Here is a 19,130-nt window from a genome sequence, read left to right as displayed (position 1 = left end):
CATCTAGTTCTGCATATAACTTGTACTGTTTTCTTTCTACTGATAATTGTTTCCAGGAGTAATTAGAGATGCTTTGTGTATAAAAACATTTTTAATTTAAAAAATTGAAACTGTGATACATTGTGACTTGAATTAGGTGCTAGAGTTATTTAGAAACTGTGTTCTATGTCTTTCAGAAGTATTAAAGTCCTCAAATCCATAGCATAGGAACATCTTGGACAACACCACTTGAGTCCTGACTACATAGTCTCTAGGGATTGAATACACGTGTACCTTCCAATTACAGTAATTATGTTTGTGACATGTAGATACTAAACAGTTCTTTTCCATGTGGATGGGCTTTTATAGGATACATTACACTTAACCCAGCATCCAGCAGGATGAGATAATGCAGGCTATGAAACTTGGGGAAAGGCTGATGGTAGGAAGAGCAGACTGGTTGTACTGAAAGTAGCAGATTACCTGGATGAATGAGTGGTGGGTCTAAGATATCTTATCTGAAGTAAGATCACAAAACTAAGTAATATGAACTGTTCTTAGTAAATACGTTTCAGCCAGAATTGTAATTGTTCAATTACTGCTTGCAAGGGAACCTTTGAGGTTACAGTTGCACTTTTGAAGGTAGAATTGGCTAGCTGATTCCAGTCAGTATATTCATTATTATCTATACACAAGCATCTCTTCACTTTTGATTTACTGCAGATGAAGAGCAAAGACACAATTGAATCAGATTCCTTGGAAGTGGTGTAGCTACTGTATTGGAGGGAAAGTGTTAGGAAAGTCTGTTACACTGTCTGAAGCAAAAATCAGTCAATATTTAATTATTGCAGACTGTAGAAAAAAGGTTGCTTCAAACAATTCTTGAGTGACACTGCATACAATAATCACCATAAATATTCTGTACTAAAAACCTAATTTTAAAAAAAAATTAATTCATATGCTGCCTAAAAATGTATGCCAGAAATGTATTCTTACCTCCTTAGTATGCATTTAAGTTGCTTTCTGTTCATGCAGGTGGAAACAAAATTCTCCCCTCCAGGAGGATTATTTTCATGTGAAATGGTGAAATCCTTAAGGCTAGATTTTTATATTTTTTTTATCCATGTTTATATGTGTGTGTGAGAGATGGGAGCAGGAATAAAGACTTTCAAGTATTGATTTGATAGACCTTTCACCTGGTGCTTAAGCTCTCTTGCTGACAAACAGTAAGAATTTACAGTGGTAATTTAGGTTGATAATTTATTCCTAAATTACAGTGGAAAGAAAACTTCATTAATGTAATGACCAGTTTGGACCATAGATTTTAATTTGGCTTCAAATTTGTGTTGATTTTTTTCAGACTTTGCATGTTAAAAATGTTTTTTAAATGTCTTAAATGAGCTGCGTATTGATTTCAGGCAGGAGGAAGAACGTGGTCGAGTGTACAATTACATGAATGCTGTAGAGAGAGATTTGGCAGCTCTGAGACAAGGAATGGGCCTGAGTCGCAGATCATCCACATCCTCAGAGCCAACTCCTACTGTAAAAACACTCATCAAGTCATTTGACAGTGCCTCCCAAGGTAATTATTTTCAATCAGTGTAGTGGCTGTGCCAAGCTAGGATTTTGCATATGTTGACATGGACACTTCTAATGGCTTAGCTAATTCAAAGGTAAGTTATTTTGTTGTACTGTCATGACCTATAAGTGATGGCTGAAACAAACCAACTTCAACTGGATTGCACAACAGAACATTCACTGTGGTTAAGTGTAAGCATCCTTTTTTTGTCTTGTCTTTATTTTTTCTTTATTGTCGCGTTGCCAATGACTCATATACTAGATTAGATGCTTTGATTCAATGCTCCCTTGTATTAGAAATACATAAACACATATTACACATAATTATAGCTGGAAACACAGCTGATTTCAGCCTGACTATTAAAATGTGAAGTTAATGTGCCAAATTAAGCATTCTAAAAGCCATGTAATAACTAGAGCTGAATTTGTTTCTTTTAATAATTTATATTCTTACAGTCAAAAGTGCTGATGAAAGTTAAAAATAAAGTCCAGCCAGTATCACCTATTAAAAGATACAGAGAATATTTTCTAAAATGAAAGGAATTTCACTGTTGAGACAATGGACTTTACTGTAATTCTGATTGTAGAGACAGGTACTGTTGTCCTCCTCTATAGATGAGCAGAATGTGAATTGAAGTAATTATCCTGAAATAAGAAACACATGGGTTTTGGCTTTGACTGCATGTGAGACCTTGTATGGATTAAAATATTTCCCTTGCTGGGTCTTTGGGTTTTGAATGTAATTCACAATGTCTCTTTAAGTCTCTGATGCAAAAAGGTGTGGCCTGAAGTAGACTGTATTGCCAGAGACACTTACAGTACCATACTGTGCAAGGCAAATCTACTTTTAATTGCTTATAACCTGAAAATTTGTTAAAGGTACAGAAACATCTCCATGTTATTTGGCGATTCTGTAAATGGTTCTATTTCCATGCTTGTTCTCTTTGTTCATAGGTAATTACAGTTTTTTACTTTCCTAGTGTTAATTTAGGTTTTTATAATCTGTTGCTGGATAAAGGTGCTTTCGTGCCAGAGTTTGTTTGGTAAAATGATAAATACCCTCTCCCTTCTTTTTAATCTTATATGTCAAGCTAATATCTGCTGCCTTCCTCAACATTCACGTCTGATCATGCTGTTAAATAATCAGATGACTAATTCACCAATTCAGTTTTTGTCTGTTTCCATAGATTTCTAAACATGTCGTTTAATCCCAAAATTTCAGGGATATAATATCTAGTACCTGCGGACTTTGATTGGAAACTAGAAGGGAGGAGCAGGTGATAAACTTTATCTTTCTTAGTGGCAGGAGCCTGCTACCATCTCCTTAATTATTTGGAGGTCATAGAACTAGTAATGCCATCATTTACATCTGCCAAGGTAATAGTACCCTGCACCTTAGCCTTGTCCACCCCCAGTAGACTTATGCTTTTACTGTGAATTATATATTCAAGACAGAAAATGAATGTAATTACAGAGGAGTAAATGTGTAGGCATACTTTTAAACGATTTTGCAGTCAGTTACTAATTGAAATTCTGAAAGTTGTGATCTGATAAAACTAGTAATGTGAAGTACGGGGTGAGAATTTGCTGTAACAGCCAGTCTCCTGTTTCACTGCAAAACAGTGCAATGCTCACGATGGCTTCTTTTCTGTGTTTCTGCTAGTTCCAAGCCCTGCTGCTGCCACGATTCCTCGCACTCCCCTGAGCCCAAGTCCCATGAAAACTCCCCCAGCTGCTGCTGTATCTCCTATGCAGGTATGTGGTTTATGACTGCACTTAATCCTTGTTTGTAAAGAAGAGCATGTGGAACTACAGGTGGTAATGTACAAATATTGGCTGACTTTGTGGGGAAATAAAGATAAAATGTTGCCTCAAGTAAGTAATTACTAAAATGTTCAGTCTAACAAAAGAGCCTTTCACCGAGAACCATGTTGTAAATACAAGATCTGGCATAATTTGAAAGTTCTTGTTAAATATTCACAACTACTACTATTCCTGTGCTACTGAGAAGCATGGGAGGAAAACTTTTATCTGCATTCCTTAGTTTTAGAGTTGCTATTTGTCAGTTCTTAGTCCTGTGCCTGGCACGGAAACAGCAGTAATCCCCCTTCAGGCAGTGGACTGAGATCTGTGCAGAATCTGTCAGCAGTCATCAGTATAAATGTAACCCATGTTGTATGGGCTTTTGCTATCAGACCTGGCCAGAGAGGAATGAAATAATTGTGAATTGATTATCTTTGTTCATTTTGTACTCACCGAGAGTTTGGCTTGTTGGTGAATGTACTATGTATTTTGTCCTGTCCCCTCTGAAGCTTTGTCCATTATTCAGCTGCTGCAGGAGCCTAGCTACTCTTAAGATTGCATCATCAGTACTCTAATGCTCAGCTTTATAGGTCATTGCTGGTTTTATTATCTCACTAGCTGTGTGAAGTGAGATTTTGGCAAAAGCCAACAAGTTTAAGGACAAAGCAGATGGGACCAGATTCTTTCCAGATTCACAAAGAAAGATCAAAGAATGTACTATATGTTTTACTCTTAATATCAGTGATTCTTATGTTGCCTTCAAGATATTGCTAACTAGGAGTACCAAACTTGATTTTTACTATAGGTCAGCATAATGCTATGGTAATAAATCCTCTGTGGGAACTGAAGGATCTGTATCCCTATTGGCCTTTAGTGCTCAAGGAACAATACCTGGAACAGACTGACAGTTCTCCTGTGCTCAGACTAGTGCAGCTTTTATTAATTTAAGAGTGGGTTTCATGAAACAAATAGCCTCAAAGCAAAGAGAAAGAATTAAATCGGTTTTGTGAGAGCTTCTGCTGCTTCTGTAGCTCAGTCACTCTTGACAGCAGTTTTCTAAAGAAGTTAAATGTGACAAGTTCTCTGACAAATGCTTTGTTCCTGTTGATTTGTCTTTATATTTCTCTTTATTTCTGTGCTCTTGTAGGAAGAGGAAAATAATCTCATGTTCTAAAGGGCTAGACTAAAGTTTTGGCAGACAGAAGACTTTTTGATGAAGCCTAAGGCTTATTTCACTTTATTTACCTGTAAATTAACCGTGAACCAAAGTAATCTCTTGGAATACTGCAAACCTGCTCAGGTTTACAGCTCTTGTTTGATGTTCTTGACCTGCCAGAATTACTTGAATTTTGAATTCAACTTCTGGTATAGAACCAAGTCATTAACAGCTGGATACTCATTAGTGGGAAACATTGCCTGAAAAACAAATGGGAGGGTCTGTAAATGAAAACAGCTTCTATTGTCTTTTTGAAGATAGGTGGTTTTCTGAAAAGTATTTGTAATTATCCAGAAGGCAACTGGGTTTTGTGACCTTAATTATGTAAATTGCATTTAGAGAATATTTTCTGCTCGAGGAGAAGGGGTTTGGATTGAAATGAATTTTCATCATCTTTTTCTTTGTTACTACCTTGTTTTCTACTGTTGTGTTCTATACAGATTTTTTTTCTCTGTGGTTTTTGCTCTCTTGCAATTGAAAAGCAAGACTTTAATAACTAGTCACTATGTGAGTTGTCCTCTTGGCTCCCACCTTACAGAAGTTATCCATGGTTTAGGATCTTGAGGAAAGATGGAAGGGGTGATCTCTGGGTGATCATTATCTCAGTTGCTTTTAAATGCTATGACGGGAAATATTTATAGAGATACCTGCTGAGAAAGTGGCACAATTTTGATATTATAAAATGGACTGGTTGCAAAAAAGATTCTCCAAGTACAGATGCATCATGTGCCCTCTCCAAGTTATGCTTATCGCTTAATTTTTATGTCATACTGTGTCATGAATTTCCTCGGTCTTGGAGAGGTTTTGTTTCTTTTTTTCTTTACAGTAATATGTGTATGTATGAGGAGATAGATTCTTGGATACATTTTTGCAACTGAAAACAAACCAACAAACCCCTTTCTGGCTTCAGATCCAAGCCTGCAGCAGAACATAGTTGTTATTTACCATAGTACTTAGCAATGCTGCAAAACAGTTTAGGAAGAGAGGTATGAAGAGAATGTTCTTCAGAATGTAAAAACAACCCTGCTGGGTTAGCCCAAAGCTTAGCTGGTCTGGTATGCCACTGAGAGTGACCAAAGCAGATGCCTAGGGAGGATTATTAGTACAAGGAAGCAGATCTACTGCTTTCCCTGCATACTTTCTATTTTATAGCTGGAGGACTGGTTTCAGATTTACAGGCCATCACTGAATGTCCTGCTTTGCTTTGAGCATATAAACTCTCAGGCTCCATGCAATTTTGTGTCAAAGACTTCATATCTTAACTACTTAGTATGAGAAATAACTGTGTGTGTTCTGAAATTGCCATGTGTACTTGAACTACTCTTCATGTGGCATGAAGTACTTACTGAAGTACCTACTGAATTGCAAAGTGATGAAGAATAGGTACCTGGGTCATGGTTGAAGGTCATGTTTCCTTCCATAGCCAACAACAGACACAATGATGAAGAGTCAGAAGCAAATCATTTGGAGTTTAAGGGAATAGTTCATCCTGCCATAGTTTTGTCTCAAATTTGAATTGTAAGGTGTTTATTATCCTCTACTTTTTGGTCTCGGTTAGTTCCTCTTCTGGAGTTGTTATTCATCTTATGAAAAAATCATCTTACAAAAGTCATAGGAATCTTCCAGAAACTTTATCTTCAAACTAGAAATGGCTGTGAGAAGGTAGTTGTTGATGACCCTAGCATCTTTATCTGTTACTGTACTTACATTATACAAAGATTACTATGTAGAAACATGTTATTTAACTCTGAACAACTTTCTTCATACATCACATAGAATCTGGTCCTTAAAGTTTCTACTGTTTTCTGCTCAGTGTAGAATGAGTAAGAGGATCTACCTCAATGTAGGGTGAATAAGAGGATCCCAGATTGCAAAAGCATCTATAGTGGTTTCTGTCCCATTAGTAGCCTCCATGAATGGCCTCAGAAGCATGTGATACCAATGAACATTTGATCCTTTTGTTTAGTGTTGAGGAGTTTGAACACTGGTGTAAAGGACAAATGGTCTTTAGCAGTTAAGTGAGTTTTAGGATGCATTTCAAGTTGAAGAAATGTATTTATAAAGGATCTGTATATGTTTGATTGTACATGAGATGTATTTTGTTTTGCAACTGAAATGAGGAATGCCTGATCTGCAAATTCAGCAAAAGCTTGCCCAAGCAGAAAGTTTCTAACACTTGTAAAATATTTCAGGATAATTTTTTCTGAGAGACTAGTACACTACTACTACTACTATATAGAACTAGATAAACTTCGGCTGGTTCATTTTCCTCTAATTTGCAGTGTATTAGTCACTGCTTTATATATCATCACTATGTTATATGTCATCAAACATATTTGAGAGGTTGTGGCAATCCAGTGAAGCTTCCACTGACTGGAAAAGGGGAATCATGACCCTTATTTTTATGAAGGGAAATAAAGAGGACCTGGGGAACTTACAGACCAGTCACTCACCTCTGTGCCCAATAAGATCATGGAGCAGATCCCCCTGGAAGCTGTACACCAGAAAATAAGGAAATGATTGATGACAGCCAGCATGGCTTCACTAAGGGGAAATCGTGCCTGAAGAGTTTGGTGACCTTCTATGATGGGGTTACAGTGCTGGTGGATAAGGGAAGAACAACTGATGTCATCTACCTGGACTTGTGCAAAGCTTTTGACGCTGTCCTGCACAACATCTTTGTCTTTAAATTGGAGAGATGTGGATGTGACAGATGGAGCACTCAGTGGATCAGGAACTGACTGGATGGCTACACTCAAATAGTTGCGGTCAGCAGCTCAATGTCCAAGTGGAGAGCAGTGACAAGTGACGTTCCTCAGGGGTGGGTGTTGGGACTGGCACCGTTCAACATCTTTGCTGGTGACACAGACAGTGGGATCGAGGCACCCTCAGCAGTTTGCCAACGACACCGAGCTGTGTGGGGCGGTCACACGCTGGAGGGAGGGGATGTGCCATCCAGAGGGACCTGGACAGGCTGGAGAGGTGGGGCCGTGCCAACCTCATGGAGTTCAACAAGGCCAAGTGCAGGGTCCTGCCCATGGGTCGGGGCAATGCCAAGCACAGACACAGGCTGGGCGAGGAGTGGGTGGAGAGCAGCCCTGCGGAGAAGGGCTTGGGGGTATTGGTGGATGGAAAACTGCCTGTGAGCCAGCAACGTGCGCTCGCAGCCCAGAAAGCCAACCGTGTCCTGGGCTGCACCCAGAGCAGGGTGGGCAGCAGGGCGAGGGAGGGGATTCGCCCTCTTTACTCCACTCATGTGAGACTCCTCTGCAGTGCTGTGTCCAGCTCTGGGGTCCCCAACATCAGAAGGACATGGATCTTCTTGAGTGAGTCCAGCGGAGGCCATGAAGATGATCAGGGGCTGGAGCAGCTCCCTTATGAGGACAGGCTGAGAGAGTTGGGGGTGTTCAGCCTGGAGGAGAGAAGGCTCTGGGGAGACCTTTGAGCAGTCTTCCAGGGCTTAAAGAGACTACAGGAAAGGTGGGGAGGGACTCTTTATCAGGAGGTGTAGGGATAGGATGAGTGGTAATAGTTTTAAATTGAAAGAGGGGAAGATTTAGATTAGATATAAGGAAGAAATGCTCTACTGTGAGGGTGGTGAGGCCCTGGCACAGGTTGCCCAGAGCAGCTGTGGCTGCCCCCTCCCTGGCAGTGTTCCAGGCCAGGTTGGACGAGGCTTTGGGCAACCTGGGCTAGTGGAAGGTGTCCCTGCCCAGGGCAGGGGGTTGGAACTAAATGATCTTTAAGGTCCCTTCCAACCCAAACCATTCTGTGATTCTGTATGTTACTAGTGGTAGTTGTAATAGTAGGATATGTAAAAAGGAACTAGCAGCAGTGAAAGTAAGCATTCTCTGCAGTGTCAACAGGAGCAAAAAGACAAACAGTTCATTTCATAACAAGGAGACAAGACCAGTACACAGCAAGTTATCAGTTGAATAATACGACCACTTTTTGACAATATCCGTAAAGGATGTTTGTTTTTAAGTGATATCCGGAAGCTGAGAAAGTGATAAAGGTATATGGTTATCCAGCACTCTGCCTGTACTGTGCATACCTTGGTTTCCTGGCTGAAGTTCTATACTATCCTGTCTTTGTAATGACAATCCCAAACTTGACCAAATGAAATCTTTTCCTTTTAACCTCATTATCTAACTATTGTAGCTGTTTCCTTGGGGAAAAGTGAAGGGATGTGTGTGGAACAAGATGGCTCTCACTTTGGTACAGTCCTTGTCCTTCACATAAAAAAAAAAAAAAAAAAATTCCTAAGTGGGTAAAGTGAACTTTAAAGGTAGTGCAAGTTTGAAATACCAGCTCTTATGGGAAGCTATTGTAGGTACTTCTGATACGGCTCACAATTGCAGTCACTTTTCATCTCCATATTTAAAGGAGTTATCTTTGTAGTGTATATGCAGGACTTTTGATATATAAAGTGATTAAATTCTTCATGCTGTATGTTGGCAGTTGTTTTCTCCATTTGATTTTTAGCACAAAAACATAACTTTAGTTTGGCTACAAATGATTAATAAGTAGCCCTGTAATCTTGCCCATGCTAAAGGATGCTGGAAAGTATATGTTGTTGACTTTTTGTAATCACAATTCTGAATTTGTCTGTCTTGCCTACATGATTTGGCATGAGAAACATCTGACCCTTATCATCTTAGGAAGATAAGGCTCACGTAATCTTGGTCCAGATGGAGAGCTGAAAGAGTTTTCAGGATAAACACATTACTCAACCAATTGTGATAAAATACTGAAAACTAATAGAAAGTACAGTGTGAGTAAGGAGGTACTATAAGTTGCAAAAGGCTCTTTGAAATGATTAATTTTTAAAAAAATAGTTGTGGACAGCCTTCCCTGAGTCTGCAGGATTGATTGAGTATCAGTAACTGTAAGGGTGATTATTACATTGTACCGTTCACTTGTGTGATGCTAAAATGCTTATTTCAATGCTAAATTGGTTTGTGCAGGATTTAACACATCTGTCGTCATGTACTTGCACTTTAAGCTGCCAGAAGACGTGCGTTGCTAAACATTTTACATAAAACTTGAAAAAAATCAATTTGTAGCTAGTTTAGAGCAGAACAGAAATTAAAGTTACCCAAGAAAGAAAAGGTAATTATATTTGTGTTTTATTACATATTTGACAAATACTTTAAAAAATTATCTCTCTAGTTGTTCACAGCATCTCAATTAAATAAGTGGTCATAAAAGGTATTGACATTCTGAATAATAAAAAAAAAAATTTTCGGTAGGTTTTCCTTAGCAATGGGTAGTTTGTGTCACTGCACCTAATCCACCATTATCCTAATTTTCCAGGAAAAGACACAAAGCTATAAAGGCGTATGTTAATAACAGAAATTATGCACTAAAGTCTTGGCTACATATAGGGGGTTGTATTAGTTTAAATAAACACATCAAGTTTAACCGGAACAGGTTTGTACAAACAAAATTTAAATGAAGGTGAAAGTTAATGCAAAAACTGCCACAAACTCAATTTGCAACATTAGTTTAAGGAAAATGTTTCTGTTTAAAGAAGTAAATGTTACAGTATCGATGCATAGTGTGTTTATATATATTCAGATTGGCAAAAGCAAGTGGTAAAGAGTACACACCCTTTTTCACTAAGTATTTTTAAAGGTTTCTTCTTTTTTGTTCTTTTAGATCAGTAATAATGTCATATCTGAGTTTTGAAAACTGATTCTGCAATTCCATATTTTTTTTTAAATCTTCAAACTATGTTTGACACAAGTATTTGTCCATTTCAGAGGCATTCTATAAGTGGACCGATCTCAGCTTCAAAACCCCTTGCTACTCTGACAGACAAAAGACCAAGCTATGCAGAAATCCCTGTTCAAGGTATTGATTCAAGTTCAAGTTCATTCAAACTTGGTTTTTAGCAGTGCTATTAATAATTTTTTTAAAAAATTATATAGTTTAGTATCCAAAGCATTACCATATTATATACTTTTATCAAAATGGCTTCATAGAATATCTTGTGTTCAAGTTTTTATTACTTATATTTCATCAGACATGGTGGCATATCATAAAGATGCCTTTTCTTGTTTTTAACAAAACCCTGATTGCACGCTGATAACTCAGCATTGTTCTGACAGTTTTTAATCTGGGCATAAACTGAGATGACTTGCAAAATCAAGATAAGATGATTTGAGACACATGTCTTGCAGCTGTCTTCCAGATATTAAAAATACACACCTCTGGGGTTACATTATGTATTGTGTGGTTGTGGGTTTTTTTTTTTCCCCCAAAATGAAACAAGGATGTTGGTTGGCATTGCATTGAATAACAAAATATAAACTTATTAAGTACTGAATCGCCAGATGAAAAACTGAATGGAATTAAATTGAATGTTGATTTATGTGTTTCCCAATATTTCACTGTTCTGTGAACTTTGTTTTGTCTCTCAAAACGCTGTTCACAATGTGCTCTTCCTGTGAGAATGAATGGCTATCATGTGTTGGGTGGAGCTCTCTGATTTATGCCTGCTTTAGGGAGGGTTTTTTTTGTAGATGTTTCTCAAGATAATCCCCATATGACTCCAGGCTGAATATTTCCTCTCAATTTGGTATTCCCGAGGTCTGATGATTTCTAAAGGGTTGGGGGGTTTTTTTGTAGCACTTCATAATAGTCTGTATGTGCCAGATTTCCTTCTTGCTTTTGTTGAATGCATATTGAGGTTATTTGTACAATGCAGCTGGAGTTTTAATTTTAGAAACTTTGATATTTTTAGGAATATTGAAATGCCTTTCCAAGAAGATAGTTTAGAATTCTTAATTGTTACAAAGTTCATGCATAGACATAAGCTTAAACAAAACAGGAGCAATATGCTGTACATGGTTTTTGTTTTCATTATAGTCAGTCAATGCAGGAGCAGGACTGCATTCCAAGAGCGAGTGTGCCAGACAGAATTCCTAATTACAACCAAATATATTTTTAAAGTATCTCTGTAGCAATGTATGTTTCTTATATCACATTTTCAACTAATGAATGGAGTTTCACTCTTTTTAATCCTCATTCTTCATTTTCACGTGTTTTTTGTATTCAAATTAGCGCCCTCTAAGTGTTTCTACATGGGAGTATGTAAACCTTTTGTTTACAGTCTAAAGGTTTTATTCGAAGGAATTTCTTCAAGGATGGTAAATAGTTTTGATGCTACAGAAAATTAATTTTGTTGTAGTTTGTTTTTATTCTTTGGCAGTAGGCAGAACTAATCTTTCTGTACAATATGTAAAGGCACCTTTTAGACTCCACTGCATGGAGGAGGTAAAAAAACCCAAATGTGTTTTTATTTTAAAAAATAAAAAAACAAACCCAACAAATCAAAGGGGGGGGGGGGGGAAATCACATAAGGGACAAAGCAATCTGCACTACCAATCCACATTGTGAATGGCATATTGAATATTTTTGGCCATGTGCTGCTAAATGGGGATTCCTTGTTCAACCTTTTGGTTTAACAAACAATTTTTTTTTGACGAGTGCCAAGTGGATTAGTGAACTTTATTGGTAATGAGCAAATTTAGGCCTTCTCTTTCACACAGATAAAATCAGTTCTCACTAAAACAGCCAAACTTGGGCACTGGTAGACTGTTCATGACTCATACCTGAATGTCTTAAATTTAACTGGGATCTTCGTTAATGATCTTCCACCTTCTTTGTCTTTGTCCAGAACATTTGTTGAGAACATCTTCTACCAGCAGGCCAGCATCTTTGCCAAGAGTACCTGCTATGGAAAGTGCCAAATCTATTTCTGGTAATATCACTTTTTTTAGATTATTAGGAACTTTCATTTCAACATTGTACTTACAGATCTACTTTACTTTGTCAAGAGAACTTTGTTCTTCGGACCATAAAGCTCTTGTCAAAAAAACTCTATTTGGATATTTGGAATAGCTTATTTTTCCATGTTCATATTTTCTAGTGAAGTATTTGGGGAAAGAAACTAAAGTCCAGTGGTAATATAGTATTCTATTTTATTGCATCAAATGGAACTGAAGAGATGTTTTTTAATTGTTCATCTAGTGTCCTTACTGTTTCGTATACAAACTTGCGCCAACATACCAGATGGATGAGTATGAATCATGTATGTAACAGTTGATTTCTATGTCTTTTTTCCTTTGCACACCAAAATTATTACAAATAAAATTAATAATTATTATTAAATGTAAATAATTATTACAAATAATTTTGGTGTGCAAGGTTTATGTGAGGAAAGAAACTGTTCCTGGCTGTTACTTTTTACTGCTTAGATGTAGGGGTTTGGGGTTTTTTTGAGTGAGGCAAAGAAACGTACTGTCCTTCTCTGTTAAGCAATTCCATTTTTGTTTGTGGAAAGAATTATTGTCAATGGTTTAAAATAGGAGGATTGTTCTTTAGTAAGAAATGCATCGTTATACATTATCTAATTCCTGTCAATATTTTTGCATATTACCTAGCAAAGCTACCCATTCTGTAGAACAAAAGAATGTTTTCAGTGAATCACTTTTAAATAGTCCATTTCGTGACTGGCATAACCTACAAATATTCCCTGGAATTACTCATAGTTGTTGCTGTACATTTGATGTTAACTTTGATTTTTATTTTTTTTTTAAAAATAGACTTGCTAAGTAGAAGTTCATGTACAGTGTTAGTTCGTTATCAAGCTGACATCTTAGTATCAGCAGGGGCTTCTAAAACCTAATCTTTAAGATTTATAGCACAAATAATGTGGTATTGTGAAAATTATACTTTCTCTAAACTAGGCAGAACTAATTTGAGAGAAATACTTTTTTAAATGACTGTATTTTAGTAAATGGTTTCAAGAAGAAAATGTGTTTTGGATAATTCTGATTTGTCCTAAAAAAAAAAAAGTCTACCCAAAAGTGTTTTTTCTCAGCTTCTTGTGTCTGGTATTTATAAATTAATGTAATTGCCCCAAGTCATTAGAAAAGTTTCTGATACATGTGGAGAGTTATACCCTTTGATTTGCACAAACATAAACAATGGTGACTATTTAGGTATAAAAGGCAAACCTCATACTTCTAACTGGAAACTCTTCCATGCAGAGAATACATAACCATTCCAAATTTGGTTTTGCAGAGTATAATGCTTGTGCTTTCATTCAAAATAAAAATTGTTTGTCCTTTGTTAAATGAATCAAGCTCTGTGGAATGTGGCTGAATGGTCTCTGGTCAATCTTCAGTATACTTGTTGATGATATTTAATTAATGTCCAGAGCATCACATACATGCCAATTCTTGATTAAGTGGAAATAAAGCAGCTGTCGTCTCTAAACTCTTTGGGATTTGGTTTTCAGGTTTGTTTGTTTGGGTTTTTTTTCTTAACTACTTGAAGCTTAGCAACATAACTGCATGGACTAGAGAAAATTAAATGGTTTGATGTTAAAATTCCTTCTCATTCATTAAATCCTTCAGATGGAGTTAACGATATTCCATTAAGATACATTCATCAAATTTTCTTTGCTTCAAGATACAGGCTTAATTGTAACTGTTGGTGGTGCATTCTAAATCCTTGATATGTCTTAAATGGGAAGTATCAAGAAAAATGTTGAAGCCTAGTATTGAACATAGGTTTCTATGCATGGTTTCTGAACTAATGCTTGTCAGAGAGCAAGAATAAGTTTGAAAGTTTTTATATTTGCTAATGATAAATACATGGGCATTTCCCACTTAGTCTCTCGAAGGAGTAGTGAAGAAATCAAGCGGGATATCACTGCACCTGATGGAGCATCTCCAGCATCTCTTATGGCAATGGGTACCACCTCACCACAGCTGTCACTCTCATCTTCTCCTACAGCATCAGTCACCCCTACAACCAGAAGTCGAATAAGGTAAGAACCATTTTTTGTGGCACACTGAAATATGTGGATTTCATAGCTATCTGTCTGCATATATCTAGTATGTAATATTGGCACTATGACTGCAGTCTGTAGTGCTATACAATAACAATTGTCAGTAATCTTTGTGAGCTTCAGAAAGTATTTTCTGCAGCTCAATATATGTTTTAAAGGTTAGACTAGAAATTAGGTTTTTTGGAGCTTATGAGATTAATACCAAAACTTACGCTCCACTAGAAAACCAAGCTAAATCATGTCACTAAATAACAGCATCATATCAGTTCAAAATACCATGAAGTCAAATTCAAGAAATGACCTTATGGCATGTTGAACAAATCTTTCAGAATGGCTTGGACCCAGGGAGACCACATGATCAACTTTAACTTTTGTAATAGCAGCTGAAGACCAAAGGCAACATGACTAGGTCTCGATTCCAGACACTGCCAAGTCATCTAAATAACCATGTGTGAATAGGCTGGATTATTTGTCCCACAGATGAAATCAGAATGCAAGTCTAAGTAACAAATGGCCAGGCAACCCACTTTCTTTAGTAACATAAAAAGATAAGCTTGTGATAAATTTAAAACTTTTCCTATCTGTGGTGTTAGCAGTCAAAGGACTTCAAAGTATTTAAGCCTCGTGTAATTAAAGTGAAGTATGTACTTAGCCCTGCTTCATAGATTGGGAAACTGGCAGACAGAGGTTAAATTACTTTCTCAAGACCATTTAACACAGGACTTCCTGACAAAGCTTTTGTAAAGCAGAAATATTAAACCCTTAATGTTCTGAGACATTTGCTATATGTAATAATTACATTATAAAACTGTGAAGTTATTTACAGCTGTGAGTGCTGTTGAAAATTATTTCTCTGAAATCAGCTGAGACACACCTCTGCTGCTCTCCTTTGACTGTGCAGAAATTAAATTGAGTTTGGATCTGTGGGAACTTCACCAGCAGCAATTAATATTGTGTGTGTTAGCACCTAAATTTAGATCAAATTCATCCAGAAATTTAAAAAAAGACTAATACACCTATATATGAACTTTGAATTGGTAATGTATAAAATTGCATTGATGGCAGCCTGCAAACTGTAGCAAATAGCATGGCATTTCATGGTAAAATTGTACAGTTATAATTATGTTATCATTACTAAGCCACCCGCCCTGACTGCAATGCTAAGCACTGCGAAAGATTTAGCAGTGGAATGTGCAGCAGTGGGTGTGCAGTGGTGAGCATGCTCTTTGGAACTATCCTCAGAATCTCGCTGGACTTCAATCTCTTATGTGAACAGGTTTCTCTTTTTTCCCCTACCTTTTTCTGAAAGTTGTTGTAAAATATTATTGGTATAGTTCACCGAAACAAATACTTGCAGTTTACTGTTCCCTGTTCTAGTTGAAACTTTGTTGGCTCTTTGATTTGGAATACAGTTGACCTAATATACTAACTTGTAAGATTTATATGTCAAACCATTTCTCATTGTGTCCATACAACTTAAGCTAATTTATTTTCTTCAGCAGTGTTTTCATAACTGTGAGAACCTGATATAAACTATGTGCTCTTACAGGAGTTTGAGAACAGGCTGTACAGCTCCCTCATGACTAAACAGTATGTTTAGAGGGGGAGCTTTTAATTTGAGTTCTCGTATATTGTCCCAAATCTCTGTTCTAAAGTTCTCGTAGCGTTGCATAATCTTCATTGTAGATTGAATAGGCAATCCTGCTGTTACTCCTTTCAATCACTGATGAAAAAATACACCAGTTTGGATTGTTGAAATATGTACTGATTTAAGCACTGAAGTACAGAATTTCTTGAAGCATAATTCTGGCTGTGTGGTGCCTATGAAGTTTAGATACAGTAACCTGTTCAGATAATTTATTTCATCTTTTAAAAACACAATTAGCAACTTTCTTGTCATGTTAAATCTCTCTGCGATTAACAGTTAGGTTTGAAGGCTCATACTGCTATCTTTCACGCTGAAGGGCACACACTGTTTCCTGTTTGTTTCACTGTGCATATATTTTCATGGATGTTTCAAATGTTCTCTTTGTAAGCAACTTGGAGATCTTGCCATCTTTATTTCCATGATGACTCACCAAGCAAATTGCAATACATATAATTAAGATTAGTGTCTTAAAACATTTCATTGTATGTTGGCACATGTTCTCTTTTATGCATTGAGTGACAGATGCTGATACGTGGAATAGTCACTGGTGTTCTGTTGGTAGCACACATGCATGAAGAAATCCACCTTCCTTGGATGCTTTCTCTTCCCCTAGCAGAACGTGCAGAATTGCTACCTGTAAATGTGCATCAGAGAATCCACTGAAAATACTATGTATTTCCACATTCCACCCCTCTTTGCAGTCACCAAATGTGTTATAAAGAACAAAGAGTTGAAGATTTGAGAATGAATGTATACAATCTGTATGTCTTTTTGGAAATATCCAAAAGGATTAATTTAGGATATCATCTCTGTGAATGTTGTGAGAATCTTGCTTACATCTACATAGGACTCTAAAAAAATTGGCAGATGAGGAAATCTTTGGAGTATGGATTCACTGATAGCTCTCTTATTTTAATTTTCCAAATGGAAGTTAGTAAAAACAAGACAGATGGTGGTACACTTTACATCCAGTAACTAAACTCCATAATGGTCTAATACCTGGTCTTTTTGTCAGACTGTTCACTAGAGTATCTGTAGAAATACTGAATCGTGTAACTAGGCCACTACAAAAGTTTTAGTCTAAGCACTCATTTCTGAAGCCTGGTAAAGAGATGCTTGCAATGTAAGACTTGTGAAAAAAAGGCCAACTTGCATATGATTGTTTTCTTCTTCTATCTTTCCTTAAAGAAAAAATTACTTAAGATAGCTTGAGAGACTGGAAGTGAAATTAATTGATAGCTTTTATTGTGCCAGTATATCAAATAGGAGATCAGCCTAGTTAGATCACCTTCCTCTTTTTTGAGAACTCTAGATGTCAGGCAAGTGTTCTGTTAGTAACGCCGTGCTGCTAATGTGCAAACTTGTTGTTTCAAGGTGACATTTGTAATCAACCATGAGATGCAAAAGCGATAGCATCAGTTTATTCTCTTTCTAAATACAAAATAAAGTCACTTGAGTTAGTTTAATGGTTCAAGCTGGAACTTACCATGTTGTGACTTTAATTTTCTGAAAGCTTAGAAAAAATATCATTGAGGTTGAAAGACGCAGAAAACAAAGTTTAAAGGAAAAAGAAAGATGATTCACTAATGCAAAAATTACTCTGAAATAATTAAATCTCTGCAGGTATTTCTGTGTATCCTGTTTTTCAGTCAGTAGTGCTGTACCCCTACTATTTTCATTGTGACAGTACTGTCTCCTTTTTTTATGAACTCTTGCAATATGTATTTCTGTTGCAAAATATACATTACAAGCTCTAAGTTGCTCTTCTGCCTTGTTCCTAGGGAAGAGAGGAAAGATCCCTTGTCTGCCCTTGCAAGAGAATATGGAGGATCCAAGAGGAATGCCTTGCTGAAGTGGTGCCAGAAAAAAACAGAAGGATATCAGGTAACTGTAGAGCTGTTTAACGTAGCATACTTCTAGCTGCAACACATTAGAATCTGCCAGTGGCATAAACCAGGCTGCTCCACAGTTGACTGCATAGATTGCAATGGCACTGGTATGTACTGTACTCTTTCTTGGAACACATGCTGTGAGTCCTAACCTAACTAACATTAATAGCTCTTTAGTCACTTCAGTCCATGTCAGTAACAGCTTTTTTTCTTAAGGGGGCAGCTGACCTCTTATGGAGGCACTTTAAAACAGCCTTTTACAGATTGCACTTTTGAAACTGTAAGTGAAACTTTAGCAGCTTAAGGTTTAATTTAATGTTTCCGAAATGCAGTTAGAGTACCATTTCTCAAATTTCAGAGAATTTTTTTTTTGGGGGTGGGTAATTAGTTTAGAGTTTTTTTGATCCTTCAGCATGCTTCCATTTAGTCTTTATTTAGGGACAGTTGTTTTGTGAAGGTTGCATTGTCTTGCATTTTGAACTTGGCTTTCTACTGCGGTTCCAGAGGGTTTTTTTTCAGTTAGTCCAAATGTTATCACAAGCCAAAAGAACTAACAAGATAACTATCCAGAGTTCTCCTGATTACATTATTTTTTCAAAAGAATAGTGGCTTCAGCAAACTAAACCAGGATGTTAATAGTCTGACCATGATGTATTTGTTTGGTTAACTTGTATTGAAAGTGTTTGGAGTTCCCAACACAATCCTCAGTTTAAGAACTTTACTCTTTCCATGACTTGAGACTCACAATGCAGGAGGAAGTTGAGAGCCGCATAACAGGATGATCGCCCATCCATAGGAAAAGTCGTCTTTCAGTACAATGGACAGGCTTGTGATATAAGCCCTCCCCCCTCTTCCTGTGGCACGTCTAGTACTAAACTGTGCTATTTCTGAGGATAAGCTTCTTTGTGGAAAGAACCTTTCTCCTTCCCCACGTTTTAAAAAAGGCAGGATGTTATATTTCTTTATAAATCCTCTAAAACTGAATGCAAAAATATTTTCCCATATTGTCTTGAAATGAAAGATGAATTTGACAGCTTTCTTATCTGTTTAGGAAAAGTAATAGAAAGTATTCCAAACTTCTTATTCTAGAGTTGTGTGCACATGCAAGGGCATGCTTTTGTTTATATAGATTGCTGCTTATAATTACTTGAG

General features: G+C 36.9%; 1 protein-coding gene across 4 annotated transcripts in view; it reads left to right on the top strand.

Moving 5' to 3' along the window:
* SPECC1L (sperm antigen with calponin homology and coiled-coil domains 1 like) overlaps positions 1-19,130 on the top strand; it is a 67,311-nt gene that overhangs the window by 33,673 nt on the left and 14,508 nt on the right. For all 4 annotated transcript variants that reach the window (XM_074920672.1, XM_074920673.1, XM_074920674.1 and 1 more), the window contains exons 8-13: positions 1,398-1,561; positions 3,221-3,312; positions 10,342-10,432; positions 12,261-12,344; positions 14,264-14,420; positions 17,871-17,973. In XM_074920672.1, the coding sequence (XP_074776773.1) occupies positions 1,398-1,561; positions 3,221-3,312; positions 10,342-10,432; positions 12,261-12,344; positions 14,264-14,420; positions 17,871-17,973 (691 nt within the window). The remainder of the gene's footprint in view (positions 1-1,397; positions 1,562-3,220; positions 3,313-10,341; positions 10,433-12,260; positions 12,345-14,263; positions 14,421-17,870; positions 17,974-19,130) is intronic.

Source organism: Athene noctua, chromosome 17 (genome assembly GCF_965140245.1).
Source record: "Athene noctua chromosome 17, bAthNoc1.hap1.1, whole genome shotgun sequence".
NCBI classification, from domain to species: Eukaryota; Metazoa; Chordata; class Aves; order Strigiformes; family Strigidae; genus Athene; species Athene noctua.
This window is presented reverse-complemented; position numbering and strand designations above follow the sequence as displayed.